The sequence below is a fragment of the Myxocyprinus asiaticus genome, chromosome 45 (assembly GCF_019703515.2).
Source record: "Myxocyprinus asiaticus isolate MX2 ecotype Aquarium Trade chromosome 45, UBuf_Myxa_2, whole genome shotgun sequence".
Lineage (NCBI taxonomy): Eukaryota > Metazoa > Chordata > Actinopteri > Cypriniformes > Catostomidae > Myxocyprinus > Myxocyprinus asiaticus.
The window spans coordinates 15,633,441-15,659,285 of record NC_059388.1 but is presented as its reverse complement, the minus strand read 5'-3'; the positions used below and the strand labels follow the sequence as shown (position 1 = coordinate 15,659,285).

Here is a 25,845-nt window from a genome sequence, read left to right as displayed (position 1 = left end):
AAAGAAAAAAAACTATATAATGTATTTTGATCACTACGGAGTGACAAACCAATTAATGTTTTTGTTGTTGTTTTCCCACCACAAATGATGTCACTTCCTGGAGGATGATGTCATTTAGGAACTGTCTTTTGTTGGCTAAAGGGATATTAAAAAAGACTCAGGATAGAAAGTGATATAAAGTACATAGAACAACCTTATACATTAATTTACAATTAAAACAATATTTTCAAGAAAACTTGTTTTGTTTGAAACATTTCGATTAGACAAAAAATAAATGAAGTAACACCTGGAATACTTAATCAATTGCCAGTTTATTTTGGCAGATATCACACAGGAAATGATACAAATGTCAACATCCGCTCAAAATAAAGTAGTGGGAATGTTCCAGTTTCAATACAAGTTAAGTTTAATTGACAGCATTGGTGGCATAATGTTGATTTCCCAAAAAATTATTTTTACTCATCCCTCGTTTAAAAAATAAATAAAGTAAAATTCGAGGTTACGGTCAGGCACTTACAATGGAAGTGAATGGGGCCAGTCCATAAACATTCAAATACATGCTGTTTCAAAAGAATAGCCACAAGATGTAGACATTATACGTGTTAACATTATTTGAATGTGATAAAATCTCACACTCAAATCATGTTAACACATACAGTATAATGTCTACGTCTTGTGTCTATTCTTTTGAAACAGCATGTATTTGAATGTTTATTGACTGGCCCCATTCACTTCCATTGTAGGGACCTTACTGCAACTGCGATTTTTGCTTTTTTTCAATAAACGAGGGACGAGTTAAAGTTATTTTTGGTGGTTGTCAACATTATTCTACAAATTCTGTCGATTGAGCTTCATTTGTGTTGAACATGAAACATTTCATTAAAATGTAATTAACTGAGATATTGTGATTCAAGAAAACAAACATTTTTATCATGAAAAATTCAATATATTAAGACATATATGGATGACATGAAAATGTACTGCATTGTTGGAATGACCCAGGACATAGGCTAATCTTCCTCTTGCCCCTTAAAAAAATTCCTCCAAAACCCACTGCAGAGGTTGAGAGTGCAGCAACACAGTACCATCTGTCTGACAGCAAGTACATATTGCCTGTTCCTCGCTGACTTGCCACGCCGGGACAAGCGTGACATAACTGTGTTATATGTGAGTTTCAGTTCTGAATCTGGTGAATAATTGGTTATGACAGCCTTCACAAAGCAGGCAGGATAGAGAGAGAGAGAGAGACAGCATGTGACAGCCAGTTTCTTTTTTTTTTTTTCTGCTAGTGTCTGTCTCAGAGCGGCAGTTTTCACAGAGCCTATTATAAGCTGCACAAGCTCTGGCTCTTTCTCTTTGAGCACAGAGATCATTTAAATGCACTCTATAATCATTGGCACACACATGCATAAATGCATGCAAGCCTGCACGCACTCACACGCTCATATTCTTAGGGTTTCTTGGAGTGTGCGCTGGGAGTTTGGGTATGTGCCATCTAATCAAAGTAGTGGCAAGAGATGACAGCAGGACAGTTAGTATGCAATAATTACAGGAAGACTCATAGCCCCAGAGATGAAGAGACAGAAAAAAATAAAGAAAGACACAGAAAGAAATGACTATTGTTGAATGAACAGGACTTCTGCCTGGCAAGAACAACCTATTGGTTTATTGGCCCATTGTGTTGTGTGTGTGTGTGTGTGTGTGTGTGTGTGTGTGTGTGTGTGTGTGTGTGTGTGTGTGTGTGTGTGTGTGTGGTCTTGTTTGTCTATCTTTTTGGTCACCAAAATGCTACTAAAACCTGAAAAACCTACATTATATAGACCTAACACTTAGTACTCACAAGGAAGCTTCATGAATGGATAAACTACTCCTTTTTCCTTTGTAGAAATGCTGTTAAAAAAGTGTCAGTGTCTGTAGAGTGTAGTAATTATAATTTGCTTCATTTATGAAAAACATAAGTCTCTAGGTTTACTGTTGGTCCATTGTTGTGCATATGTGGTCTTGGTTGTTTATTCTTGTGGGTACTGAATGTCCCCATGCAAATATAACCTATATATATATATATATATATATATATATATATATATATATATATATATATATATATATATATATATAGACCTAACTCTTAATCCATGCAAGAAAAAAAGCTCCTTAAAGGGGCTAAAAAAGGGGCTATTTTATGTAAAAATGCCTGTGAAGATTAGGATTAGGAGTAAGGCTAGGGTGATGTAATAATTCTTATGAGATCGCAAAATTGTAAGATATTGTACGAATTTGCTCATATGAAAAGATACGATTTTTGTTTCTATAGAGACCAGCAAATAGAAGAAAAAAGCATATGGGGAAGTCCTCACAATGAAAACAGGAATAAAAGAGGGTTTCCCAAATAGAGTTTTGTGAAATTGTGACAGAAGTGGCAAAGTCTAATTAAACTGAATAGAATAACATTACACATTAAAAAATCAAATCATACTTGACTCTGATCTTATATGCAATAACAAGTGATTAAACATGTTATTATTTATTGTTTATTGAAAGGTTACATTAGGGGTGGGCGATATGACCAAAATCTTATATCACGATATGAATCATTTAAAATCACGGTAACAATATATAGTATCACGATATAGTAAATTTTTCTAGAAAAACAATAAAAACTCGTTTATATACACGTATTAAATAACTAAATGTTTGGATAATCCAGTGAATTAAATACTTTATAAATGAAAACTACTTTGTCTTTTATAATTTTCTCTTTATTTGGAACTTGAAAATATAGTCAAAGAAAAAAAAAAAACATTCAAACAAACTTTGGTTTTAAATAATTCTTACCATAACGCTACATTTCACATTATGCCACATTTCAATCTGATATGTTGTTGACTAATATTATTATTATTATAAACTTTCCTTAACATATGTGAGGTACATGAAAAATATGGACATTCAAGAAGAGTTTCTATTCAGTAGTCCTTTGTCCGCCCACACACACACACACACACACAAACACACACACCCCATGCATACACACACACACAAACACACAAACACATACACATGCGCACACACACACACGCACAAACACACGCACACAAACACACACACCCCCCCCACACACACACACACACAAACACACATACATACACAAACACGCACACACACACAGACGCACACAAACACACACACCCACACACAAACACACACACACACACACGCACAAACACATGCACACAAACACACACACCCCCCCCACACACACACACACACAAACACACATACATACACAAACACGCACACACACACAGACGCACACAAACACACACACACACAAACACACACACACATACACACACAAACACACACACGCACACAAACACACACACACACACACACTCATGTTGGTGCAGCTATCATTATGAGGACTCTCCATAGACATAATGATTTTTATACTGTACAAACTATAGATTCTATCCCCTAACCCTAACCCTACCCCTAAACCTAACCCTCACAGAAAACTTTCTGCATTTTTACATTTTCAATAAAACATCGTTTAGTATGCTTTTTTAAGCGATTTGAATTATGGGGACACTAGAAATATCCTCATAAACCACATTTATAGCATAATACCCTTGTAATTACCAGTTTGTAACCTAAAAAAAAGTCCTCATAAACCACTTAAACCTGCCCACACACACACCCACACCCACATACACAAACACACACACACAAACACGCACATGCACACAAACACACACATACACAAACACACACACACATAAACACACACACTCTCCTCCTCTCTGTTTATCTTCTGACTGGTTTGATGGAGATGGACAGTTGTTGGAATTTCAAAATGTTCTTCTTCTTTTTTTTCTTTTTTTCTTTTTTTTTTTGCGTGGAACTAGCATTGTTTTTGTTCCATTTTCTCTCCACCATTGTAAAAATTATATAATATAAAAGTTGTATATTCAATGTCATGATTCAGTTAATAACTTCTGCAATTTTCTTGTTAAACAAAAAATGATAAAAATGATTAAATAATGTCAAACAATTGTCTGACAATCTGTTCAGATGTGTTTGTGTGGGTGTACATAAACTTGTTTTTATATCAGTCGGTGCCGGGTCCCCATCATGCTTCGCCAGCTCTGCTGTGTTTGATATTTATTACATTTTTTACTTTTCCTCTACACTTGGATCTCTGGTCTCATCCTTGACAATAGGTGTGTCCCCACAATGACAGTTAAAGCTGAGAAACCTACACTGTGGGGACGTTATGAAACAAACTGCCTCATAAAAGGACTTATTAATGCCTTATTACACGCGTAAGGTGTTTCACAGGGACATGGTTAGATTGTGATACTTATTAGCTTCATTCAAGAACAGCAGAAGTCAGTGGGAGGTCCACATCATGCATACTATTTTGGACTGTTATTCTACCTTGTAGTCCCCACAAGAAAAACTGCCTCATAAAGGGACTAATTAGTCTCTTACTACACATGCAAAGATGCCAAAAGGTGTATCAAATGGGTTAGGGTGTAGTAATTATAATGTAATTAGCTTAATTCAAGAACAGTAGAAATCAATGGGAGGTCCCATCATGATAAAACATGACATGTGTGGATGAGTGGGGGTGTGAGTGTGAGTGTGAGTGTGTGTCATCTACCAGCATGCAGATGCTGAATATCGGATCAACTGATGTGTCAGAAACATTCACTGCTGTCCCTGCTGCGCTTAATAATGCATCATGTCAGGACTGCATGACGGGATGGAGATACCTCTGAAACTGCATATTTATTTGCATATATGAAATGCAGCATATAAGGACATCCATTCAGACATTCACATGCCGTATTTACATACGGAAATCCATAGCTGTCACGATCATCTCACGGAGAAACAAAAGAGCCACTCACCAGGTCTTTGGAGGTGCCCAACCTCTTCAGTCCATCCAGGGGCAGAAGATCTGCAGAGTCCTTGTGGCTGAACTGGGTGGCCTGTTTCAGCCTCCTCTGCTGGTGCATGATGGCTTTGTCTCTCATCTCTAACTCTTTCTTGCCCTCACTCATCTTTACAGACAGGAAGTCTAAATAAACTCTTAACTAAACCCTGGCACAGGTTCTACTGAAGCTTATTGAGCCAGCAAGACCGTGACCCTGATACAGTGCAAGTCAACCTCACTCGCGCTTCCCCTAAAGCATGCACACTTGAACGCATGCAGGCGTTCGGCTCAAAATCTCTCCTTTCCTCCTTGAACTTGAAAGATAAAGAATCGTCAATTTTCCCTCTGGATAAGAACGTCTCAGAAAAAATCAATTGGAATTATTCCGCTTTAGTTACCCAGGATGTAATCTTTCCTGTGGCAGATGATCCTGATAATCAATCCTTTTGATTGACAGCTCTCAGTCCAGTGCAGTGATTGGCATGATTGTCATGGTGAAGAATGTGTGATTGTAGAGAGCCTCAGTGTGTCTGTGTCCTTGCAGTGATACAGAAGTGACGGTGTCCTCCCCTATTTCTCTCTGGTTCTCTATCTCCCCTCCCCTCCTCTCTTTCTCTCTCCACCTCCCTCTTCATTTCTTCACCTACCTCTCTTTCGCACCGTCTTGTATCTCAAACCTCTCTTCTCTTTGCCTTCCATGTGTCTCTCTTCTTTCTGCTGCCATATCATCTTTTCAAAGTGACTATTTTCCATGTAACATTAATTTGCTTAAAATGATGAACTCTCATTTGAACTAGTGTCATCTTACATCTTCCTACTTGCATGCATATGTAGAATAACAATCCAACAGTATTATCAAGTGTACACTGGTGTGTGCCAAATCTATAATAGGCTTTCTTACGTAGTTGTGTAGACTGATTAATCCAGGACACTGTGACAATGATAAAGTATTCACTTGCCATCTTGTCATATGTAAAAGAGATCAAAAAAGCATAATCACTTAACAATGCAAAAATAGTGACTTACTTCAATGACTTACATTTGTCTGTTCCTTACACAAAGCTACTGTATGGCTTCAGAAGACTTATTTTACTTATAGTCATATAGGCTCCTTTTTTTGGTACTTTTATTGTGCCTTTTTTTTTTTTTTGGTCATTTTTGGAGCTTAAAGGGATAGTTCACCCAAAAATGATAATTCTCTCATCATTTACTCACCGTCATTGACATTCTTTCTTCTGCAGAACAAAAATTAAGATTTTTTTAGAAGAATATCTCAGCTGTAGGTCCTCCTTTTTTTTACATTTTTTTTTTTTATGTAAGTTATCCTCCCTGCCCAGTAGCTGGCAATATGCACGAAGAATGCAAATCACCAAAAACAAAAGTAGAAGAATGTGAAAGTGAAAGTGGAGATTTATGGTAAAACATTACTAAAATATTGATCTGTTTCTCACCCACACTTATCACTTCTGAGGAAATGGATTTAACCACTGGAGTCGTATGGATTAATTTTATGCTGCCTTTCTGTGCTTTTGGACCTTCAAATTTGTGGACACCATTCACTTGCATTGTGAGGACCTACAGAGCTGAAATATTCTTCTAAAAATCTTCGTTTATGTTCAGCAGAAGAAAGTCTGGGATGGCATGAGGGTGAGTAAATGATGAGAGAATTTCATTTTGGGGTGAACTATCCTTTAACAACTACAGTCATTGAATGGAGCAGCTTTTTTCAAGGGTTTGCAACAGCATGAGAGTATGTAAATCATGACAGGGTTTTCATTGTTGGGTGAACTATCCCTTTAAGATCTTTAATTGAATGTGCAGTTCACTGTCTATGATTAATTGGTGGTATATACAATATGAATTCAATACTGCTATATGATTTTAAAAACTTAATTGACAGTTGTGAGTGCCCCAGTATTACAGTCAAACAGATGTAATATTTTAAATCCATGCCATTGAGTTTATTTCTGCCTCTTTTAATCTGAGACCTCGGTTAACTGGATCCATCAGTAAGCTCACTAAAGCAGCAAGATATTAAACAGACATCCAATGGCTCATTTCATCTCAACTTTGATGTGCTAAGATGGCACACATGGTGCACAAGAGAAAATCAGTAAAAGTAACACTCCCCCTGCTCAACCCCCCAGTTCCCAACCAGTACAAATCATGCTGCTGGCTATTTTAAAAGAGGTCACCGTAATACAGATGAATCACTGCACATTGCTGCAGTTCTTTATATGTCATTGATATGTTTCATGTCTTGGCTTTTGTTGGGTTTTGCAATTAGTATTTATTATGTTATTAGTCTTAATGATGACATAATTTATTAAATTGCATTTGCATTCTATGGAGTTCTAATGAATAGCACAGCTAAGTGTGTGGAGGGGGACGTTATAAATGCATTCTAAAGTTTTAGCGCCACCAAGTGGCTATTTTATGACAACAAGGCAAACCAGGACCAAAGTAAGATTGTAGAAGATTTGGCATTTTTACATTTTATGTATCAAATATGTGTCCCAGTCTGGGCGTAGATTCCGGGGGGAATCTAAACCATGATCTAAACCATGATCAATGGAAACATGCAAATGCTTCATGCTGCAATGCCCTTGGTCCCAGTGATATACAAAATGGACTCATTTATTGATGTTTGACTGATTTGAACTGCTTAACTGGTTGGGCATTGTGCGAGCCAAGGTCATGGGTTCAGTTCCCGGGGAACACCTTGAATGCACTTTGGGTGAAAGCCGTTTTTAAAGGAATATTCCGGGTTCAATACAAGTTAAGCTCAATCAACAGCATTTGTGGCATAATATTGATTACCACAAAAATTTATTTTGACTTGCCCCTCCTTTAAAAAACAAAAAATCGAGGTTACAGTGAGACACTTACAATGGAAGTGAATGGGGCCAATCCATAAAGGTTTCAAAAGTATAGCCACAAGACATAAACAACATACGTGTTAGAATGATTCTAGTGTGATAACATTTCTTACTAATATTTCTGTGTAAAGTTATATCCAATTTTACAATTTCGTTGCCATGACGATGTACTGTCAATAAACCCTAAAACGAGTGTAAAAATGAAAATGTAAAAAATTTTACAGCTCAAATAATACACAAGTTTTAACAGAAGAATTAATGGAAGTGTTTTCATAAAATTATCAGCTTCACACTTCTGCATTCAAACCCTCCAATAACTGGCCCCATTCACTTCCATTGTAAGTGCCTCACTGTTTTTTAAATAAAAGGAGGGATGAGTTGAAATAATATTTTGTGGTAATCAACATGCTACAAATGCTGTCGATTGAGCTTAACTTGTATTGAACCCGAATTGTTCCTTTATTAAAAGCATCTGCCAAATTCATAAATGTACAGTAAATGTAACACCAGACACATAAAAAAAACTGTGAAATAAACCCTTTTATTTGCTTCCCTGAACATTTTTATTAAACCTACTCGTTTACATTTTCAAGGCAACTCTGGGAATGCTCAACACAACTATCATCTACTTTGGCTCAGCATATGGAAATAAATCATGTTGCAGAACAAAAACTTTGGGGCCTGGGTAGCTCAGCAAGTATTGACGCTGACTACCACCCCTGGAGTCGCTAGTTGAACCAGCCAGGTCTCCTAAGCAACCAAACTGGCCCAGTTGCTAGGGAGGGTAGAGTCACATGGGGTAACCTCGTCATGGTCGCGATTAAGTGGTTCTCGCTCTCAATGGGGTGTGTGGTAAGTTGTGCGTGGATCGCGGAGAGCAGCATGAGCCTCCACATGTTGTGAGTCTCCACGGTGTCATGCACAACGAGCCACGTGATAAGATGCGCGGATTGATGGTCTCAGAAGCAGAGGCAACTGAGACTTATCCTCCGCCACCCGGATTGAGATGAGTAACCGTGCCACCACGAGGACTTATTAAGTAGTGGGAATTGGGCATTCCAAATTGGGAGAAAAGGGGATAAAAATAAAAAAAATACAAAAACTTAAGTATGAAGTACATAATTCTCAAAATAGAGGCCGTCTTCTTTTAAGGCAAGATAATTTATCTTACTCTTAAAACTCAATGGAAAAATACATCACAGCAGTTTAGTTTAGGCGCTTATGCAGTTGAGCTTCATTTGTGCAACACATTTTAAGACACGTTCCCAGATATATCTGGGATGACATAATTCAATTTTCACTATAAAAGCAAAAGTTCACCTAAAAATGAAAATTCTCATCATTTACTCACCCTCATGCTATCCCAGATGTGTATGACTTTCTTTCTTCTGCAGAACACAAATTAAGATTTTTAGATGAATATTTCAGCTCTGTAGGTCCATACAGTGCAAGTGAATGGTGAACAAAACTTTAAAGTAATCCAAAAGACTCCAGTGGTTTAATCCATGTCTTCTGAAGCAATCTCAGTGACTTTGTGTGAGAACAGACCATTATGTAACATGTTTTCCCTGTACATCTTGTCATTGCAGTTTCTAGGCAGGATCATGATTTCAAGCTCATTTACACTTCCTACTGCTTGACGCATGGATGGCACTAGGAAGTGTAATCGAGCTTGAAATCATGATCGCCATGGAGACTGCTGTCAAGATTTATAGTGAAAAAGGAGTTATATTTTTGGCTGTTTTCACCCAAAACCGGATCGCTTCAGAAGACATGGATTAAACCACTGGAGTCTCCAACATTTTGGTCACCATTCACTTGCATTGTATGGACCTACAGAGCTGAGATATTCTTCTAAAAATCTTTGTTTGTGTTCAGTTGAAAGAGAAAGTCATACACATCTGGGATGGCATGAAGGTGAGTAAATAATGAGAGAATTTTCATTTTTGGGAGAACTGTACCTTTAAAAGTGTAATTAAGTCCAGATCAAAGACTTTCCAGGCACATATTACACTTAGTCTTGGACTAAAATGATTTTCAATTATTTACATCATTGATGGTTTAATTTACTCTGGCACACTGGACCTTAAAGGGATGGTTCACTCAAAAATGAAAAATCTATCATCATACACTCACCATCCTTTCATTCCAAACCGGTTTCCACTTCGTGGAAGAGAAGATGAGAAGATGAGGAATTTTGAAGTTGACTGCTCTTTCCCATACTCTGAAAGTGAATGAGGACTAAGGCTGTCAGTCCCTAACATTCTGCAAATCCTCTACTTTTGTGTTCTACAGAAGAAAGTCATACAGGTTTGAAACATTATGAGTGAGTAAATAATGATAGAATTTTCTTTTTTTTTTTAGCAGACTATCCCTTTAATGTCTCTTTCAGGGGCTTGATTACCCTTAAAACCTTCACGTTAAGTTGTTTATTTAGCTTAAGCAGCTATTTTGTAGTGTTCTCATTTCACTCTTGATTCCTAATGCTGGCAGCCATCACTTGTGCATCAGATATATTAGTAGTAATATGATGTTTTTTCAAGTTTTATATTATTAAGGTTTTGTACATGCATTGGCATTAGTAGATTCTGTGCAGGTTGGATATGTTTGGTGCAACTCTCTTAGTGTTCTCTCTCTCCCAATGTAAATAAAATATACTGTATGCTAACACTGCTTTTGAGTACAATGGTCCCTCAAGAACTTGTTATTAAGGCCTTCTTTATCAAATGATTTCACTGATCAAAGTCAAGTTGTTGACCTTTATTTTGCAGTAATCATATTATGTCTCCTGCAGTGAGCCTCTTTGTGCTGGCTGATCATTCTGATCAATGAATATGACAACGAAGAATCTGTGTTTCCCAGCAGTCTCTCTCTCTCCAGATGCCGAACGTGAGCTCAGCTCATAGAACATTGGGCAGGTAGAGAGAGCAAAGCAACATGTTCTGTCCTAATGCGGGGAAACGTCTAAAAGCCTCCCAGGCATCTGAGAAAATGTTGTATTTGAGGAAGACGCGATGCTCTAGACTGGTGGGCAGACTGACGTCTCTGCTCATGATGTAAATGCCATCATTGTGCAATGTGCAGGTAAGGTTCAGGCCTGACTTGGATGTGTTCTCCTTAAGTTGCAACCATTCACCAGTCTGTACATTGTAGGACTGTACAGTCAGCATGTCCTCTGTCTGGTTCGTCCTCCGCCGGCCCATTTCGGCAGGTTCTAGCTCGTGCGTATAACCACCCACCAGATAGATAGTGTCCTCCACTGAGAGCATCTGCTGCTTGCGCACATGAGCCGAGCAGGAATGGAACACGGACCATGTGTCCGAGGCGGGGCAGTAGCGCAGCACACTGGTGTTCCTATCTGTCAAGTATTGAAAGAGAAAGACTGAGAGGAAGGAATCTGTTTCTAACAAGAGAAGTGTGTCATTTCATCAACATTGAATAAACATGGACCCTACTTACTTTCATCAAACACATTCCTGGTTTTATTGTGCACTATTCAAAAACAAAATGTCTTTGTAATCTTTCATCAAAACCTAAGACCTTGCTCAGCATCTGAAATGTCTTTACAGTAATTTTTTTGTGCCACTAATGGCACAGAAATTGTTCACTTGACCTTTAAAGTTATAGGTATATGTAGTTATATACATATGTCTTATGCAACACTGGCCTGTGTGTGTGTGTTTATAGATAAAGTCGAAAAAACACACCTCCGGAGGTATAACCGCCCATGACGTAGATCATGCCCTGACACTCACAGGCAGAGAACTCAGCCAGAGGGTCAGGTAGAGAGGCCACACACGTCCACCAGTCCTGCTCAGGACTGTAACACTCCACTGTACCCAGACAATGGCCTCCAACTGCATACAGTTTCCCACTTACGGCCAAGAGCTTGAAGTTGGATCTGGGCACAAAACAAAAAACACTTATTGGGTGATTCCCATGAAACCTGGAAGAATATATCCAGCAGGGCTCCAGACTAACATTTGAAAGCAGTAGCACTGGTGCCATCAAGTTCTACAGATGGTCTCACCAGCACCTGAGTTGGGGTTTCTAACCAGACGTGACGCGATACCGCGATATTCATACACTAAAATCATTATAAATTAAAGTAAATGCAGATGTTACAACAGTCAGATGGAACAGTCCGTTTACTGAACGTACCTCATTTTCTCACTGAAGCTGCTTATGGACACTTTCCATGAGAGAAAGTCATAATGAGCTGCCAGTGTGTGTGTGTGTGTGTGTGTGTGTGTGTGTGTGTGTGTGTGTGTGTGTGTGTGTGTGTCTGTCTATAGAACTCTGGTTGAAGAGAACGAGACCTCAAACACAACATTCCGTAGGTCTGTGACATCCTCTGCAAATAAAGTTGTTTTGAACCGGCTAGTGGCTTTAATATACTGTTATGAGAAGGATTACATGTCGCAGCGTCGTGTCTGGTTAGGACACGGTGTGACAGTGGGAATTAGTTTTCTTTCACGGTTTCTTTTCATCAGGATGTGGTATTTGCAATAAGATTATTGTAACCAAAGGTAAAAGTAAAACCATGATAACATAGACAGTAACCATAAAACAAATTATGTCATTTTTCATAAGAAAAACACATCCCAAAATTAAATTGTGTTCCCTCACTACCATTATATTGACCCAATATATTGATATAAGTTCATGGTAAATATTTTTTAACATCTGCAATTTGTGAATTGAAAGCCTTAGGTACAATTTCTGTCTGTTCGTGGTACAGATTTCTCCTTTATTCCTTTTCAATGCTGTTTAGAATGTTGGGGCCATTTAATACGATTTTAAACTAGTTTAATCATCGACACAAGGGTTTTCATAGAGGTTTTGTGCAAATAATCAATGCCGAATCCATGACCCTGCCCACACTTCTCGCAGCGCTGTTTATGATGATCTGCATGGCTGAGTGCTCAAGACCGGTCCACGTGTAAATGCACATCTCTGTGCTGATCTGTCCATTGAGCCTTAAGCTGCGCTGACTGATCCGGGTAGACCTGTTTCCTTTCGCATTTTGAACGTTTGCCATTTGATATTTCTCATACGCAACAAAAAATGACAGTGCACAATCAGAGAGTTGGTCAACTTTGTAGTCGCACCAGTGCGACCTCTTGCAAAGTTTAATCACACTCATTTACCTGTCCAGGTAATATTTAACCTCAAATCGGAACAAATATATTGATTCCGTTAAAAATCTGCAGCTGTGGTTGCCAGAAATTTACCGTAAAAAAATACGGTGACCATGTTTCATGCTTAACATGATGTAATTTCGATGCCTGTATATTTTAAGGTTCATTACCATTTATATAATTAAATGATATAACCTTGATATACAGTGGCAAGAAAAAGTATGTGAACCCTTTGGAATTACCTACATTTATGTATAAAATTTGTCTTAAAATCTAGTTTGATCTTCATCTAAGTTACAATAATGAACAAACACAATCTATTTTAACTAATAACACACAAATTACTGTATTGTTCTTGTACATTCACAGTGTAAGTTGGAAAAAGTATGTGAACTCCTAGGCTAATGACGTCAACAAAAGCTAATTAGAGAGTTGGCAAACCTGGCATCCAGTTAATGAAACGAGATTGGAGGTGTGGGTTTGAGTTACTTTGACTTATAAAAAGCACTCAAACATTTAGAGTTTGAGACCTACAATCAAGAATTGTTGCTTTGCATAGAGCTGGAAAGGGTTACAAAGTTATCTCAAAGAGCTTAAATATTAATCTATCCACAGTTAGACAAATTGTCTATAAATAGAGACGATTTAGTACTGTGGCTACTCTCCCTAGAAGTGGCCGTCCAGCCAAGATGACTCAAAATGCACACCGCAGAATGCTCAATTAGGTAAAAATGAACCCTAGAGTGACAGCTAAAGAATTGAAGGAATCATTGGAACTGGTTAACATCTCTGTTCATGAGTGTACTATACGGAAAATATTAAACAGGCATGGTGTCCATGGCAGGGCACCATGAAGGAAGCCGCTGCTTTCCAACAAAAACATTGATGAGCGCCTGAAGTTTGCCAAAGACCACCTTGACACTCTACTGGGAAAATGTTTTGTGGCCTGATGAAACTAGGGTTGAATTGTTTGGGAAGAACACACAGCACTACGTACGGCGTAAAAAGGGCACCGCATACCAACATGAAAACATCATCCCAACGGTGAAGTACGGTGGAGGGAGCATCATGATTTGGGACTGCTTTTCTGCTTCAGGGCCTGGACCCATTGCCATCATCAAGAGAAAAAAATTAATTCCCAAGTTTATCAAGATATGTCAATTGTGCGCCAGCTGAAGCTCAGTAGGAGTTGAGTGATGCAGCAGGACAATGACTCTAAACATCGAAGTAAATCCACTACAGAATGGCTTCAAAAAAAGAAAATCCATCTTTTGGAGTGGTCCAATCAGAGCCCAGGCCTTAACCCAATAGAGATCTGGTGTGAATAGAGCCGTTCACACAAGACATCCTAAGAATATGGCTGAGCTGAAGCAGTTCTGTAAGGAAGAGTGGTCAAAAATTCCTTGTGAACGTTGTGCAGGTCTAATCCGCAGCTACCGGAAATGCTTGGTTGAGGTTATTGCTGCCAAAGGAGGATCAACCAGTTATTAAATCCAAGGGTTCACTTACTTTTTCCACAGAACTGTGAATGTTTAATGGATGTGTTCAATAAAGACATGAAAGATTAGAATTATTAACATTACAGAGCAAGCAGAGTGAACTATAGCAATTGAAAACATTTCTGAACCACTTTCATTAGCATAGCTAATATAATGTGGCTTGTTTTGCACGAGGGTGAGAGATTGAAATCAGGACGTAATTAATTAGTCTTTCGCTGTCCAGCAAGGCGGTGCAAGATGATTTAAACTGTAATGTATATTATGTTTCTGTGCTGAAGTGCCACCTATAGCCACAAGAGACCACCCCCCCACCGCCCACACACACACACGCTCACACATCTCTGACTCAAACGCTGAAGAAGTGCTGTTGTTTACAAAATGCAGGTGAACAAGTTTTTGCGTTGAAGCGCTACCATGCAGGGACAAATTGCAATTTCATTACTTCAGTCAATCGTGCAGCCTTGATGGATACCTTACCGATGTCTCAGAGGTCCAAATCTGCAGGTTCCAGAGTGTGTTTTGAATGGGTTTCCCCTTATTATACAGTAAATGCATTTGTTACGTCGGTTTTTCCACATTAATGTGAAAATGACAAGGAATAAAAATTAAATAATACATTTTCTCTGGAGTGCCAACCCCTCTACATTAGGTGGATATTATTATTTCTGGATTGTGCATTTAAATTCACAGTTTTGACCAAGTGTGTGGTTGCACTAATTTTTCTCTGTGTCTGATTTAGAACAGGCAGAGCTGCTGATCTAACGGCCCTTTGATAAAATTATTTTTTATTCTTCCAGTCAAAATTTGCACTGTAAGAAATATATTACAGCTATAACTAATCAATTCTGGCAAGTGACCATGGTATAAGCATTAAACGATTTTAAATGCATGATGTGGAGGCGAAGAACCATGCAAAGCATCACATCTAGCCGTGGATTATCCCTTACTTATGTGTTGTTAGCTTAAGAACACTGTGTTTGTCTATACTTGTGACTTTGATAAAGATGAGATCACAATTTATGACTAATTAATGCAGAAAACCAGCTAATACCAAAGGGTTCACATTTATTGTTTATGAACTCATAAACAACACAAAACACCATCAGGGTAACACGTGCAGAAATCGGCCCGGGATTTTACATAGAAACTGGCCCAAAATTTGTTGAGCACAGAACACCCCAATGTACATAACTGATATTAAAAATAAGACAAAACATAACTATTCCCATAAAATATAATGAGATTTGATGGTCACGCAGGGACATCTGGGAATGCCTATTGTTTTTCACTGTAATTTTAACAAACATTTACCTTAAAAATACATGTATTCTCTTGTTAAACATAATATAAATTTTAACGTTAATCATACGGTAAAATCATACTTTTTACATCTGAAAATTGAAAAAATAATAATAATAATTTTATAATATTTTACCATAAAATTACAAGTATTGTCTCATTAAATGTATTATAATTTTTAACCATATATGTTAAGATAACTACCCTTTTACCAATTAAAACATTTTTACTGTAGCATTTTTACATTGGGCTTCTTATTTATTTATTTTTTATTTTATTTATTTTTTTTGCAAAATATACTTTATATATAATATGTATATAGTATATAGTAAAGTCATTTTTATTTGTTCACAACACATCATTTCAAAGCAGCTTTACAGAAGATCAGGCATTAACAGAAGATAAAACTGTAATATCTATAATGTCTTAGAGTCATCACTGTGTAATTTGATAAAATACGATTGTGAATTGTGTTTAAAAATAAGTAATTAAATAATAATTGTATTTATAACCCCATATAATTTTACTTTTACTATTCCATTGTTTTGAATGATGATTCTCATTAATGTAGCACACTCATTTCTTACTGAATTACAGAAAAAAATAAGAAATTATATGTCTACATTTAGAACCATTAAGATTTTTTTCGGTTCATTATTTTCAGGACACTTAAACACACTTTACCCTCATTACCATAACATTCCAGACGTTTTACTTTCAATGATGATTCTTATTACCGTAACACAGTCAACAGAAAAGATACAGCAAAAAGATGCTGTTGGGTAATTTTTTTTATTAAAATCAGCGAAAATGAAAGACAGTACCAAGGAAGTACTACTATGATGTTTAAATAATATATTGTTTTTTCATGTTGCGGTAATGAGAATATCATGATGACCTTTTGTTTTTTTTCTCTTGAGAATTGGGGTGTGAAATGTGTGTGACATGAAAACAGTCACCACGCTGGTACTGTCTTTCATTTTTTCTGACTTTAATTTGAAATGTAATAATAAAATAATTGTACAAATCTGGTATCTTTTTTACTGACTGTGTTCCGGTAATGAGAATCATCACTGAAAACAGTGGGAATAGTAAAAGTAAAACATCTGGAAGTCTTTCGGTAATGAGAATTGGTGGGTAAAATGTGCATAACAGTCATGAATAATGTCACAATGTAAAAAATCTTAAAGGTCCTAAAAACTCTTCATTTTCTTTAATAAAAATATAATTTCTTATTTGTTTCTTTTGATTTTGGAATAAAATCGGACCAGGACATTTTCTTGACAGGTCAAAAAGGCCAAAAACTAAAAAGCTATTATTAATACACAACCCCTACCTCTTCTGGTTCAAAGGTGCCACATGTGTCCACTCATTCTTGCAGGGGTTGTAGCAATGGGCAACAGATATCTCTTGACTTGTCATTCTGTACCCACCAACAATGAACAGGTAGTTGTCCAGAACAGCAGATCCATAACCTCTGACATTGATCATGTCCGGAGGAAGATTGTTGGCCAGAGGTTTCCAGCGATGCTCGGGTTCATTATACCTCAACATGGACCACGGTTCATCCTGATTGGCCAGATCTAGACAGGTATCAGTGAAGTCCCCTAATGCAACTAAAGTGGCCGTGCCTTTCATGCGCATGTCTCTGATTTGATCCCGGAGAGGAGCTGGCAACATCCAAAACTCCGGCCTGCGCAGCATCGGATGGTAATAGCAGCTCATAAATTTCAAGCATGCATTTCTCAGATCATGCGTCCCGTACACTTCAGAGAGTTTGAAGAGCTCCACGCAGTTATCTTGTCTGACTTCCGATAGAAGCAGTTTCAAAATTGACGTGACTTGCAGAAACGATGCTGTTTCGATGAGGTCCTCCAATGTTTCGTTGGCCACCTGAACTTTGGAGGTGTTAATGAACTCCAGCACGAGCTCGAGACCCGGTCCGCTCAGTCCCTGCAGCTGCACCGAATCCTCCGCGGACTCGCGCATCCCTGAGCTGTACAGCGCGCGGAAGTAATCGCTCTTCTCGATCAGTTTGCTTTTACTCACATTATAAATTTTGTCATCCGTGACAATCTCTATAATCTGCTCCGGCGATGTCATATCTGCTGTCCTGTGATCAGTGGCGCTGCGGCTGTTGTTATTCAGTTATTCAGGAGCTTCATCCTCCAGCGCCGAAGTCTATATATGGAAATGTTGTTCAGCCCATAGATTTAAACGCATTGACTTGCAGCTCATGTGCAGTTCATAAACAATGATGTCCTTTAAAAACAATGACTGCATTGCACACGTAAAATAACGGAAGGTCGTTTGCATATCCTAAAAGAAATAAATAGTGCTTTAAAAACTCATACGCTTGTTTAGATTTGTATGATTTGGCTGGTTAGTACAATGCGCTAAAGACACTTCGTGGATCTGTGACCGATCCATTGCCACTTATTAAAGAAAAAGTAATCATATACAGAGTTCGTAAATGTGGTTAGAAAGATTACGTTTTATTTTCTTTTAGAAAAAATGTGCAAGTCGAGTTTTCAAATGTAAATCGGTTCCTGTTTTGGTCTTGTTGTTTGTGTTGCGTCACGCTGTGTCATGTTTGCACAAACTTTGCGCAGATGTGTGTTTTTGTAGGTATATAGAAAAGCATTATCATAACGCGTATAAATACACAATGTTATGTACATTAAACATACATTTTACCTTTCAAATAACACCGATTAAATTAAACTAAGAACTGCCAACCACGGAAGGAAACGTTGCGAATAATATGCGCACACTTGATGCGTATGATACACCTTTACTCGGTCACCCTTGCCAGAACCCTTCTACATAGTCAAAAGAAAACTTAGTATGACGTAGCATAACGCGGCGGTGCTTAGTGGGAAACTGGGGAGGAGACAAGAGGCCGTTTTTTAATGGATGTCTATGGAAGAGATGCTTCATTACGCTGAATAAACTGCTTTTGTGATGAAACCGCCTGTCCGCTGGTCTTCATCATGTTTTACACTAAAAAAAAAAAACATTATTAAATAACTATGTGTGAAGTTTACTACGATAAAATCGCTGTTTTATAAAATAAGTCTTGGAGAATTTTGCGACAGATAATGGTCAGTTTACGGCTTTCCACGTTTATTTGTATATTATCCGCAAATGGTGACTTACTGTCGTAACATGCTAGTTGACCGTTACGCTCTCTTCAATGATAAAAGCGCAGAAGTTGTGAAATAGCTGTAGAAGATCTCTGCCCTTGTATTGCTTCCAGAGAGAAACTTGAAATCGTTTCAGTTTTGTAATATATTTTCTCATGTTTACAAATACTATTTTGTATCTAACATATTTAATATTTTATGACACCAAAAACCATAATCTTCGTTTCATCTTAACGGATTTTTTTTATGGGCGGCCGAAATGTTGTGCTCCCTGTTTTGTCAGTGTTTATTTGATCGACGCACACAATTTTACACCAACGCTCTCACACAAGCGACATTAATTTTAACATAAATTTACAAACCTTTATATATAAGTCAGTATGGGAGACAAGCCTTTGAGAGTGTAAGTTTTTTATATTTAATTAAAAAAGCGCATACATATGAACGTTAATTGCCTCGTGGCATCAATACATTTGGAATATGCAATAATAATTAATAACATAAACAGTTTGTGATTAACCCACGTGTTTTGTGTCCACGCTGATTTCATGTTTTAATCTAATTTTAGGCTCGTTTGTGGTGACGTCGAAGGAAGAATAAATGCTTTGTTCAACCGGGTGAACGCCATTCAGAAAAAGAGCGGGCAGTTTGATGTAAGTGTGTCTGTATCAGTCTCCTTTTAAATCCCAGATCAGATGACAGAGGTGAAGATTTCACTGGTTACTTTTGGTTTTCAGTTGTTACTTTGTATTGGTGACTTTTATGGAACTTCACCCGAAGCAGAAGCAGAATGGGAGGCATACAAATCTGGTGCAAAAAAGGGTAACTTTTCAAGGGTTTAAATTGCATTTCTTTAATCATGCCATGCAAATAGGTTGAATTAATAAGATTAATGATCTTTCTGAACCCTTTTAAACCCCAGCACCCATCCACACATACATTCTCGGGGCAGCTAGCCAAGAAACAGTGAAGTATTTCCCAAGCTCTGATGGCTGCGAGTTGGCGGAAAACATCACATGTTTGGGTAAGATGGATATGTAATGCATCAGTGTCAGGCTGATTGAACTAAATAGTTGATTTAAACTAGTGTGTTTGTTTCCTAGGTCGAAGGGGCATTTTTACGGGGGCATCGGGGCTTCAGATCGCTTATGTCAGTGGCAGAGAAGCTCATCAGGAACCTGCTCCCTCACACTGCTTCACTCCTAAAGACATCACTGCTTTGGTCACCCCGCTGCTTTCTAACTCTAAGTTTCGAGGAGTTGATATTCTCCTGACCTCACAGTGGCCTCGAGGAGTGTGGCAGTATGGAAACAGTCCCGTCAGTCTTTTGTTGTGCTCATTTCATACATTTTAATACGTTTCACAGGTATGTCCTGATTGTGTGCTCATGGGTCTTTTACCTCCTCGTCTCTTTGTAGGATACTGATACAAAGTTTTGTGGGGTTTCGTCCATCGCTGATCTCGCTGACAAGCTGAAGCCTCGATACCATTTTGCGGGACTGGAAGGGCTACATTATGAGAGGCTGCCATACAGGTGGAGTGTGACAGTATCAGGATTTCTTTAGATCTTTTGAGATGCCATTTGTCTTACGAAATGTGTTAAATTAACAGAAATCATGTGGTACTTCAAGAAAACGCCCAGCATGTCAGTAGATTCATCGCCTTGGCAACAGTCAACAATCCTGCTAAAAAGAAGGTGGGTTATTCAAACCTACCACTCATCTCTTTTTACATTTTATTTTAAAAGTGGGAAAATCGGCCACTTTTAAAAGCAAAAGTTTACCCAAACAGCCCTCTACATTGCGAGTAAATTTCGCACTATGCGACCAAAAAAACGTCTGTTATTAGCCACTGGCAAGAAAATATTAACATTTCATGACATCATATAAATTGATAGAATGTGAAATTTATACATTTTTAAAAAGCTAAAATGTGATTAAAATCATAAAGCAAAATAAAAAAATAATAATTACAATATACTATATTGCGTGAATATCTATGAAGAGGCCCCCTCTCTCAGTTTTCTTAATATATTTTTTTAGTTACATTATGCTTACATGTCATCAAAAGTCTGGTGAGTAAAAACAAAAATTTACTAGCCAATGACGATTCTTTCTCCAACATGATCGTAGAGGGTTGCCAAAAATGAGAATTCTCTCATCATTAACTCGCCCTCATGCCATCCCAGATGTGTATGACATTCTTCGGTAGGACACAAATGAAGATTTTATAAGAATATCTCAGCTCTTTTGGTCAATACAATGCAAGTGAATAGGTGCCAACATTTTGAAGCTCCAGAAATCACATAGGTCAGCATAGACTCCAGTGGTTAAATGAATGACTTCAGAAGTTATATAATAGGTGTGGTTGAGAAACAGATCAATATTTAAGTAAATATTTACTACAAATTCTCCCTGCTCAGTCAATCTCCACTTTCACTTTCACATGCTGCTGCTTTTGTTTTTGGTGATTCACATTCTTTGTATATCGCCACCTACTGGGCAGAGAGAGAAATGTATAGCAAAAATGTACTTGTATATTAATCTGTTTCTCACCCACACTTATCATATCACTTCTGAAGACATTGATTTAACCACTGGAGTCTTATGGATTACTTTTATGCTGCCTTTGTGTTTTTTTAGAGCTTCAAAGTTCTGGTCACCATTCACTTGCATTATATGGACAAACAGAGCTGATAAATTCTTCTAAAAAATCTTCATTTGTGTTCTGCAGAAGAAAGTCATACACATGATGGCATGAGGATGAGTAAATAATGAGAGAATTTTCATTTTTGGGTGAACTATCGCTTTAATACACTTAAAAGTACTGCTTTTCATCAAAACCAATCCAAAGGTATTCTAAAATATAGTTTAATGCCATGTAATCAGCACCAGATTACATTTCAGAAGTAATCTACCCAACACTTTTTGTGATTTAGCTGCTCTGTTGATCTTTTGTAGTACTTGTATGCGTTCAACATTGTCCCAATGAAAAACATGGACCCCACAGAGTTAGTCAAACAGCCTCAGGATGTGACAGAGAGCCCGTACAGGAAACCAACGAAAGAGGGGAAGAAAGAAAAACCACCAAGCTTTGTGGCAGAGGCAGAGGTGTGTGCTTACTGTTTCTACCTCTGTGTGTATTTCAGAACTAGGTCAGTTAGCATGCAGATATTTATTTTTTGTTTCAAGGTGATTTTAAGATGTTACATTGTGTACCTTTAGCCTGTACAATTATGTAATTGTTATTACAGTTTCTCAAAAAGTTGCTGTGTACTGTTGAATGCAATCTGTACATTATTTCAGTGAAAAGATAACTTGAATTTATGATCAGGAGGAACCAGCATCGCAGTTCTTCTTTGATCTGGGTCAGAAGAAACCGCATCATCAACAGGGTCAGGGCAGAAAGAGACACTCAGAAGGAGATAGAGCCAGTCAACCTAAACAGCCCAGAAGACCCCGTAAGTCCACCTTGGTATTGGCCACTGTACTGTCCAAACATCGGACTGAAACCATCCCCCATCCCTCCAAACTCCCTAGCAAAATCCACTATTAACATCACAGTTCAGAAATGTTTTTTTTATTGTGTTCTCTCGTATTAGTTAGGGTTGCTTCAAGTCTATTTAGGGCTTGAATTTGTCTTTGCAGACTGTTCTTGATACCTCTTCGCTTATTTAATAATAGCACAGCCCACTGGACCCTGTTGGTTCTGCCTTGCAAGTCCAGAAGTTGAGAAGCACTTGGTCATAAGCATCGGAACACATGTGAGTCCACGAAATTTCCCTTGATGAACTGATGTACTACAAGGTTTTCTTTTTTGTATTACGTCACCTGTTGAACTAATATGTGAGTGTGTATTCTGTTCTCAGTGTTACATGGCTCTGGCTAAGGGAGGCCTCACTCCAGACCATGTTCTCCTGCTTCCCATTGGACATTATCAGTCAGTGGTGGATTTGGCATCTGAGGTGGTTGAAGAGATGGAAAAATACAAGAGCGCAGTCAAGAAGTTCTGCAAAAGCAAAGGCTGCCGGTGCGTCCTGTTTGAGAGGAACTACCGCAGTCAACACCTCCAGCTACAGGTCTTGCAGCACGTCTTATAAATATTGTTTTAAGGCTCAAAGTTAAGCTCAATCGACAGCTTTTGTGGCATAATGTTGATTACCACAAAAATGACATTTCAACTCGTCCCTCCATTTCTTAAAAAAAAAAAAAAAAGCAAAAATGGAGGTTACAGTGAGGCACTTACAATGGAAGAGAATGGGGCAAATTTTTGGAGGGTTTAAAAGCAGAATTGTGACGCTTATAATTTTATAAAAGCACTTACATTTAATTCTTCTGTTAAAACTTGTGTATTATGTGAGCTGTAAAGTTGTTTAAATCGTCATTTTTACAGTCGTTTTAAATTGTTGACATTAAATCAAGTTTTAAATTGGCTATAACTTTGCACAGAAAAGGTTAGTAAGCAATTTTATCACACTTAAATCATGTTAACACGTACATTTTTTGTCTTGTGGCTATACTTTTGAAACAGTGAGTATTTTAACCAATACGAATTGGCCCCCATTCACTTCCATTGTAAGTGCTTTTTTAAAGAAAAAATTATTTTTGTGTTAATCAGTATTATGCCACAAATGCTGTCGATTGGGCTTAACTTGTATTGAACTCTGAAACATTCCTATAATGGACATTATACTATTGTCAACATTCTGCTACAAATGCAGTTGATTGGGTCTTTGTGATTGTGGTTTCTGCCTGAACAGACAGACTTGTTCAGATCTCATGTCCGTCTAAGCAGTACCACATACATAAAAAAAGAGTCTGTTATACATGTTATACGTGGGGAGTGTGAGAGATACCAGCCCTCCACCAATCGCAGGCTTCAACACTTTTCATCAGTTTAAGTCTAAGTGGATGGACGCAGTCTGTCTGCGCTGACGAGTAGCTATTTCTGAGGGATTTGTTCCCAATGATGACCAAAAACATGTTTATCTAAAGTCATCCTTATGAGAAAGTAATGCGTAACAAGTTTCAAGCAAACATCTCTTCTTCGTCATCCTCAGGTAGTCCCGGTACCCATGGAGAAGTGTAGTACAGAGGACATCAAAGAGGCTTTCATGACACAAGCTCAAGACCAGCAGATGGAACTGATGGAGATTCCAGCTCACACAGACCTCAAGCAGGTTCAGCGGCTGCTGCTTCCAACCATCCAATCGTCATGTTGAGACTGTAGGATATGTTGTATGGCACAAAGATGCACTGTTAGTAACTGTAATCCCTCCATTTCAGATTGCTCCTCCAGGAACACCCTACTTTTATGTGGAGCTGGATACAGGAGAGAAGCTGTTTCATCGCATCAGGAAAAATTTCCCTCTACAGTTTGGCCGGTAATTGTTACTCTGGTACAGCTTGTCAGCATGGGCTGGTGGCCATTCTTAAATAGTGTTTCAGTAGTGCTCACATAGTTATATGTTAGCAAGGTATAGTTATCTGAGTGTAAAAACATGATTTTGTATACCTGTGATAATGCTTTGTTTACGCATATCATAAATAATTTGTGTGTGTGTGCACCTTCAGGGAAGTGTTAGCGAGTGAAGCGGTGTTGAACATCCCCATGCGTGCTGACTGGAGAGAGTGTAAATGCACAAGGGAGGAGGAAGAGGATCTGACCAAACACGTGCGCTCTGACTTCCAGCCATTCGACTTTGCAATCGATGACTGAGTATACATGGCAGATGCATTCAACTTAAACCCTTCATGTTCATTTGTGCAAAACCTTCATCAACCTCCTGAATGAGGTCATTAAGATGTCTTAGTGAAGTGTTCATAATGTTTTTTTTTGTTTGTTTTTTTTTATCTTTTTATGCTTTTAAAATATTGCACCATGGACACTTTCCTTGTTTTTTGGTTAGGAAATGGCTTTTGTCACTGTGTTCATGAGATGTTCTTTGTTTTTTAAATTGAGGCATGGTGTTGTATTTGAATCTCATAGATGTTATGTGTGAAATTTCTTTTGTGACTTTTGTAATTAAAGTCATTTTTCAAGTTTGTTAACTCAGCGTTTTCTCTTGTGTGATAATACAGTGGCGTGAGTTCTCTGCTGGTATGAATGTCCTTATTTTTGGTCTATGGTGGGACTTGGCAAGTTATTCTGCTTTGTAGCTAAAATCCAACATCTGACATTTTTCAGATGTTTGCATTTACAGAGCAGCTGCACTTTCTTAACATAGCATTCCCTGAGAAACCATATTTCGGAATGCTTAAGAAGACATCTAGTCCAGGTAAAACATGGTATGTTAAATATGTGGTTTTATACATGATACAATACATTTTATTTAACATGTTAAAAAGGAAACGAAAAATAAACACGTGAAATAAACATTATACCTCTTAAATGATAACAAACACATACGGTTGCATTCTTTGTTTTCATGGTATTTGTTATATTTTTACACATTGCAAGGTGATTTGCAATTTATCACACTGTGGTGATATTCAGGTGTAGATTTCAGATTTTGTGAGAGAGTTCTATGACGTTGATTCTCGCAGAGTTCTTTGACTTTTACCGGAAATGGCGCCTTTTGGTTGTAGACATCCTGGTGCCAGCCTTATATATATATATATATATGTGTGTGTGTGTGTGTGTGTGTGTACACAAATTTGGAAAAGAATAAGAGACCATTGCAAAATTATCAGTTTCTCTGGATTTACTATTTATAGTTATGTGTTTGAGTAAAATTAACATTTTGTTTTATTCTATGAAGTACTGACAACATTTCTCCCAAATTACAATTAAAAATATTGTCATTTAGAGCATTTATTTGCAGAAAATGACAACTGGTCAAAATAACAACAAAAGATGCAGAGTTTTCAGACCTCGATTAATGCAATGAAAACCAGTTCATATTCATTTATAAACAAAACAACACAATGTTTTAACTTA

The 25,845-nt window shown here is 37.7% G+C and overlaps 3 protein-coding genes across 3 annotated transcripts in view; 1 reads left to right on the top strand and 2 right to left on the bottom strand.

Annotated features, from left to right (window-relative positions):
- LOC127434885 (nuclear receptor-interacting protein 3-like) overlaps nucleotides 1–5,505 on the bottom strand; it is a 37,847-nt gene extending 32,342 nt beyond the window's left edge. The window contains exon 1 of the mRNA XM_051687931.1: nucleotides 4,917–5,505. Within this exon, the coding sequence (XP_051543891.1) occupies nucleotides 4,917–5,069 (153 nt within the window). The 5' untranslated portion in view covers nucleotides 5,070–5,505. The remainder of the gene's footprint in view (nucleotides 1–4,916) is intronic.
- A 2,838-nt stretch (nucleotides 5,506–8,343) lies between these two features.
- Nucleotides 8,344–18,919, bottom strand: klhl42 (kelch-like family, member 42). The gene is made up of 3 exons (XM_051687930.1): nucleotides 17,097–18,919; nucleotides 11,529–11,722; nucleotides 8,344–11,179 (listed from the first exon to the last, which is right to left on the bottom strand). Exons 1-3 carry the CDS (start codon nucleotides 17,861–17,863, stop codon nucleotides 10,722–10,724), a joined length of 1,419 nt encoding a protein of 472 aa, XP_051543890.1. The 5' UTR covers nucleotides 17,864–18,919; the 3' UTR covers nucleotides 8,344–10,721.
- A 239-nt stretch (nucleotides 18,920–19,158) lies between these two features.
- cwf19l1 (CWF19 like cell cycle control factor 1) lies at nucleotides 19,159–24,956 on the top strand. The gene is made up of 14 exons (XM_051687929.1): nucleotides 19,159–19,309; nucleotides 19,475–19,559; nucleotides 19,644–19,728; nucleotides 19,829–19,930; nucleotides 20,010–20,224; nucleotides 20,325–20,440; nucleotides 20,518–20,602; nucleotides 21,867–22,016; nucleotides 22,240–22,366; nucleotides 22,590–22,669; nucleotides 22,775–22,984; nucleotides 23,966–24,085; nucleotides 24,192–24,289; nucleotides 24,480–24,956. Exons 1-14 carry the CDS (start codon nucleotides 19,287–19,289, stop codon nucleotides 24,622–24,624), a joined length of 1,641 nt encoding a protein of 546 aa, XP_051543889.1. The 5' UTR covers nucleotides 19,159–19,286; the 3' UTR covers nucleotides 24,625–24,956.
- Nucleotides 24,957–25,845: the final 889 nt, after the last annotated feature.

What these genes read in the sequence shown, in the direction of transcription:
- cwf19l1 (XM_051687929.1), top strand. Translation starts at nt 19,287, where the DNA reads ATGGGAGACAAGCCTTTGAGAGT. An exon ending in CAAATCTGGTGCAAAAAAGG is followed by an intron (nt 19,729 to 19,828) that starts GTAACTTTTCAA and finishes TTTAAACCCCAG; the next exon opens with CACCCATCCACACATACATT. An exon ending in TTCCCTCTACAGTTTGGCCG is followed by an intron (nt 24,290 to 24,479) that starts GTAATTGTTACT and finishes GTGCACCTTCAG; the next exon opens with GGAAGTGTTAGCGAGTGAAG.
- klhl42 (XM_051687930.1), bottom strand. Translation starts at nt 17,863, where the DNA reads ATGACATCGCCGGAGCAGATTATAGAGATTGTCACGGATGACAAAATT. An exon ending in GCACCTTTGAACCAGAAGAG is followed by an intron (nt 11,723 to 17,096) that starts GTAGGGGTTGTG and finishes TTTTGTGCCCAG; the next exon opens with ATCCAACTTCAAGCTCTTGG. An exon ending in GGGCGGTTATACCTCCGGAG is followed by an intron (nt 11,180 to 11,528) that starts GTGTGTTTTTTC and finishes AATACTTGACAG; the next exon opens with ATAGGAACACCAGTGTGCTG.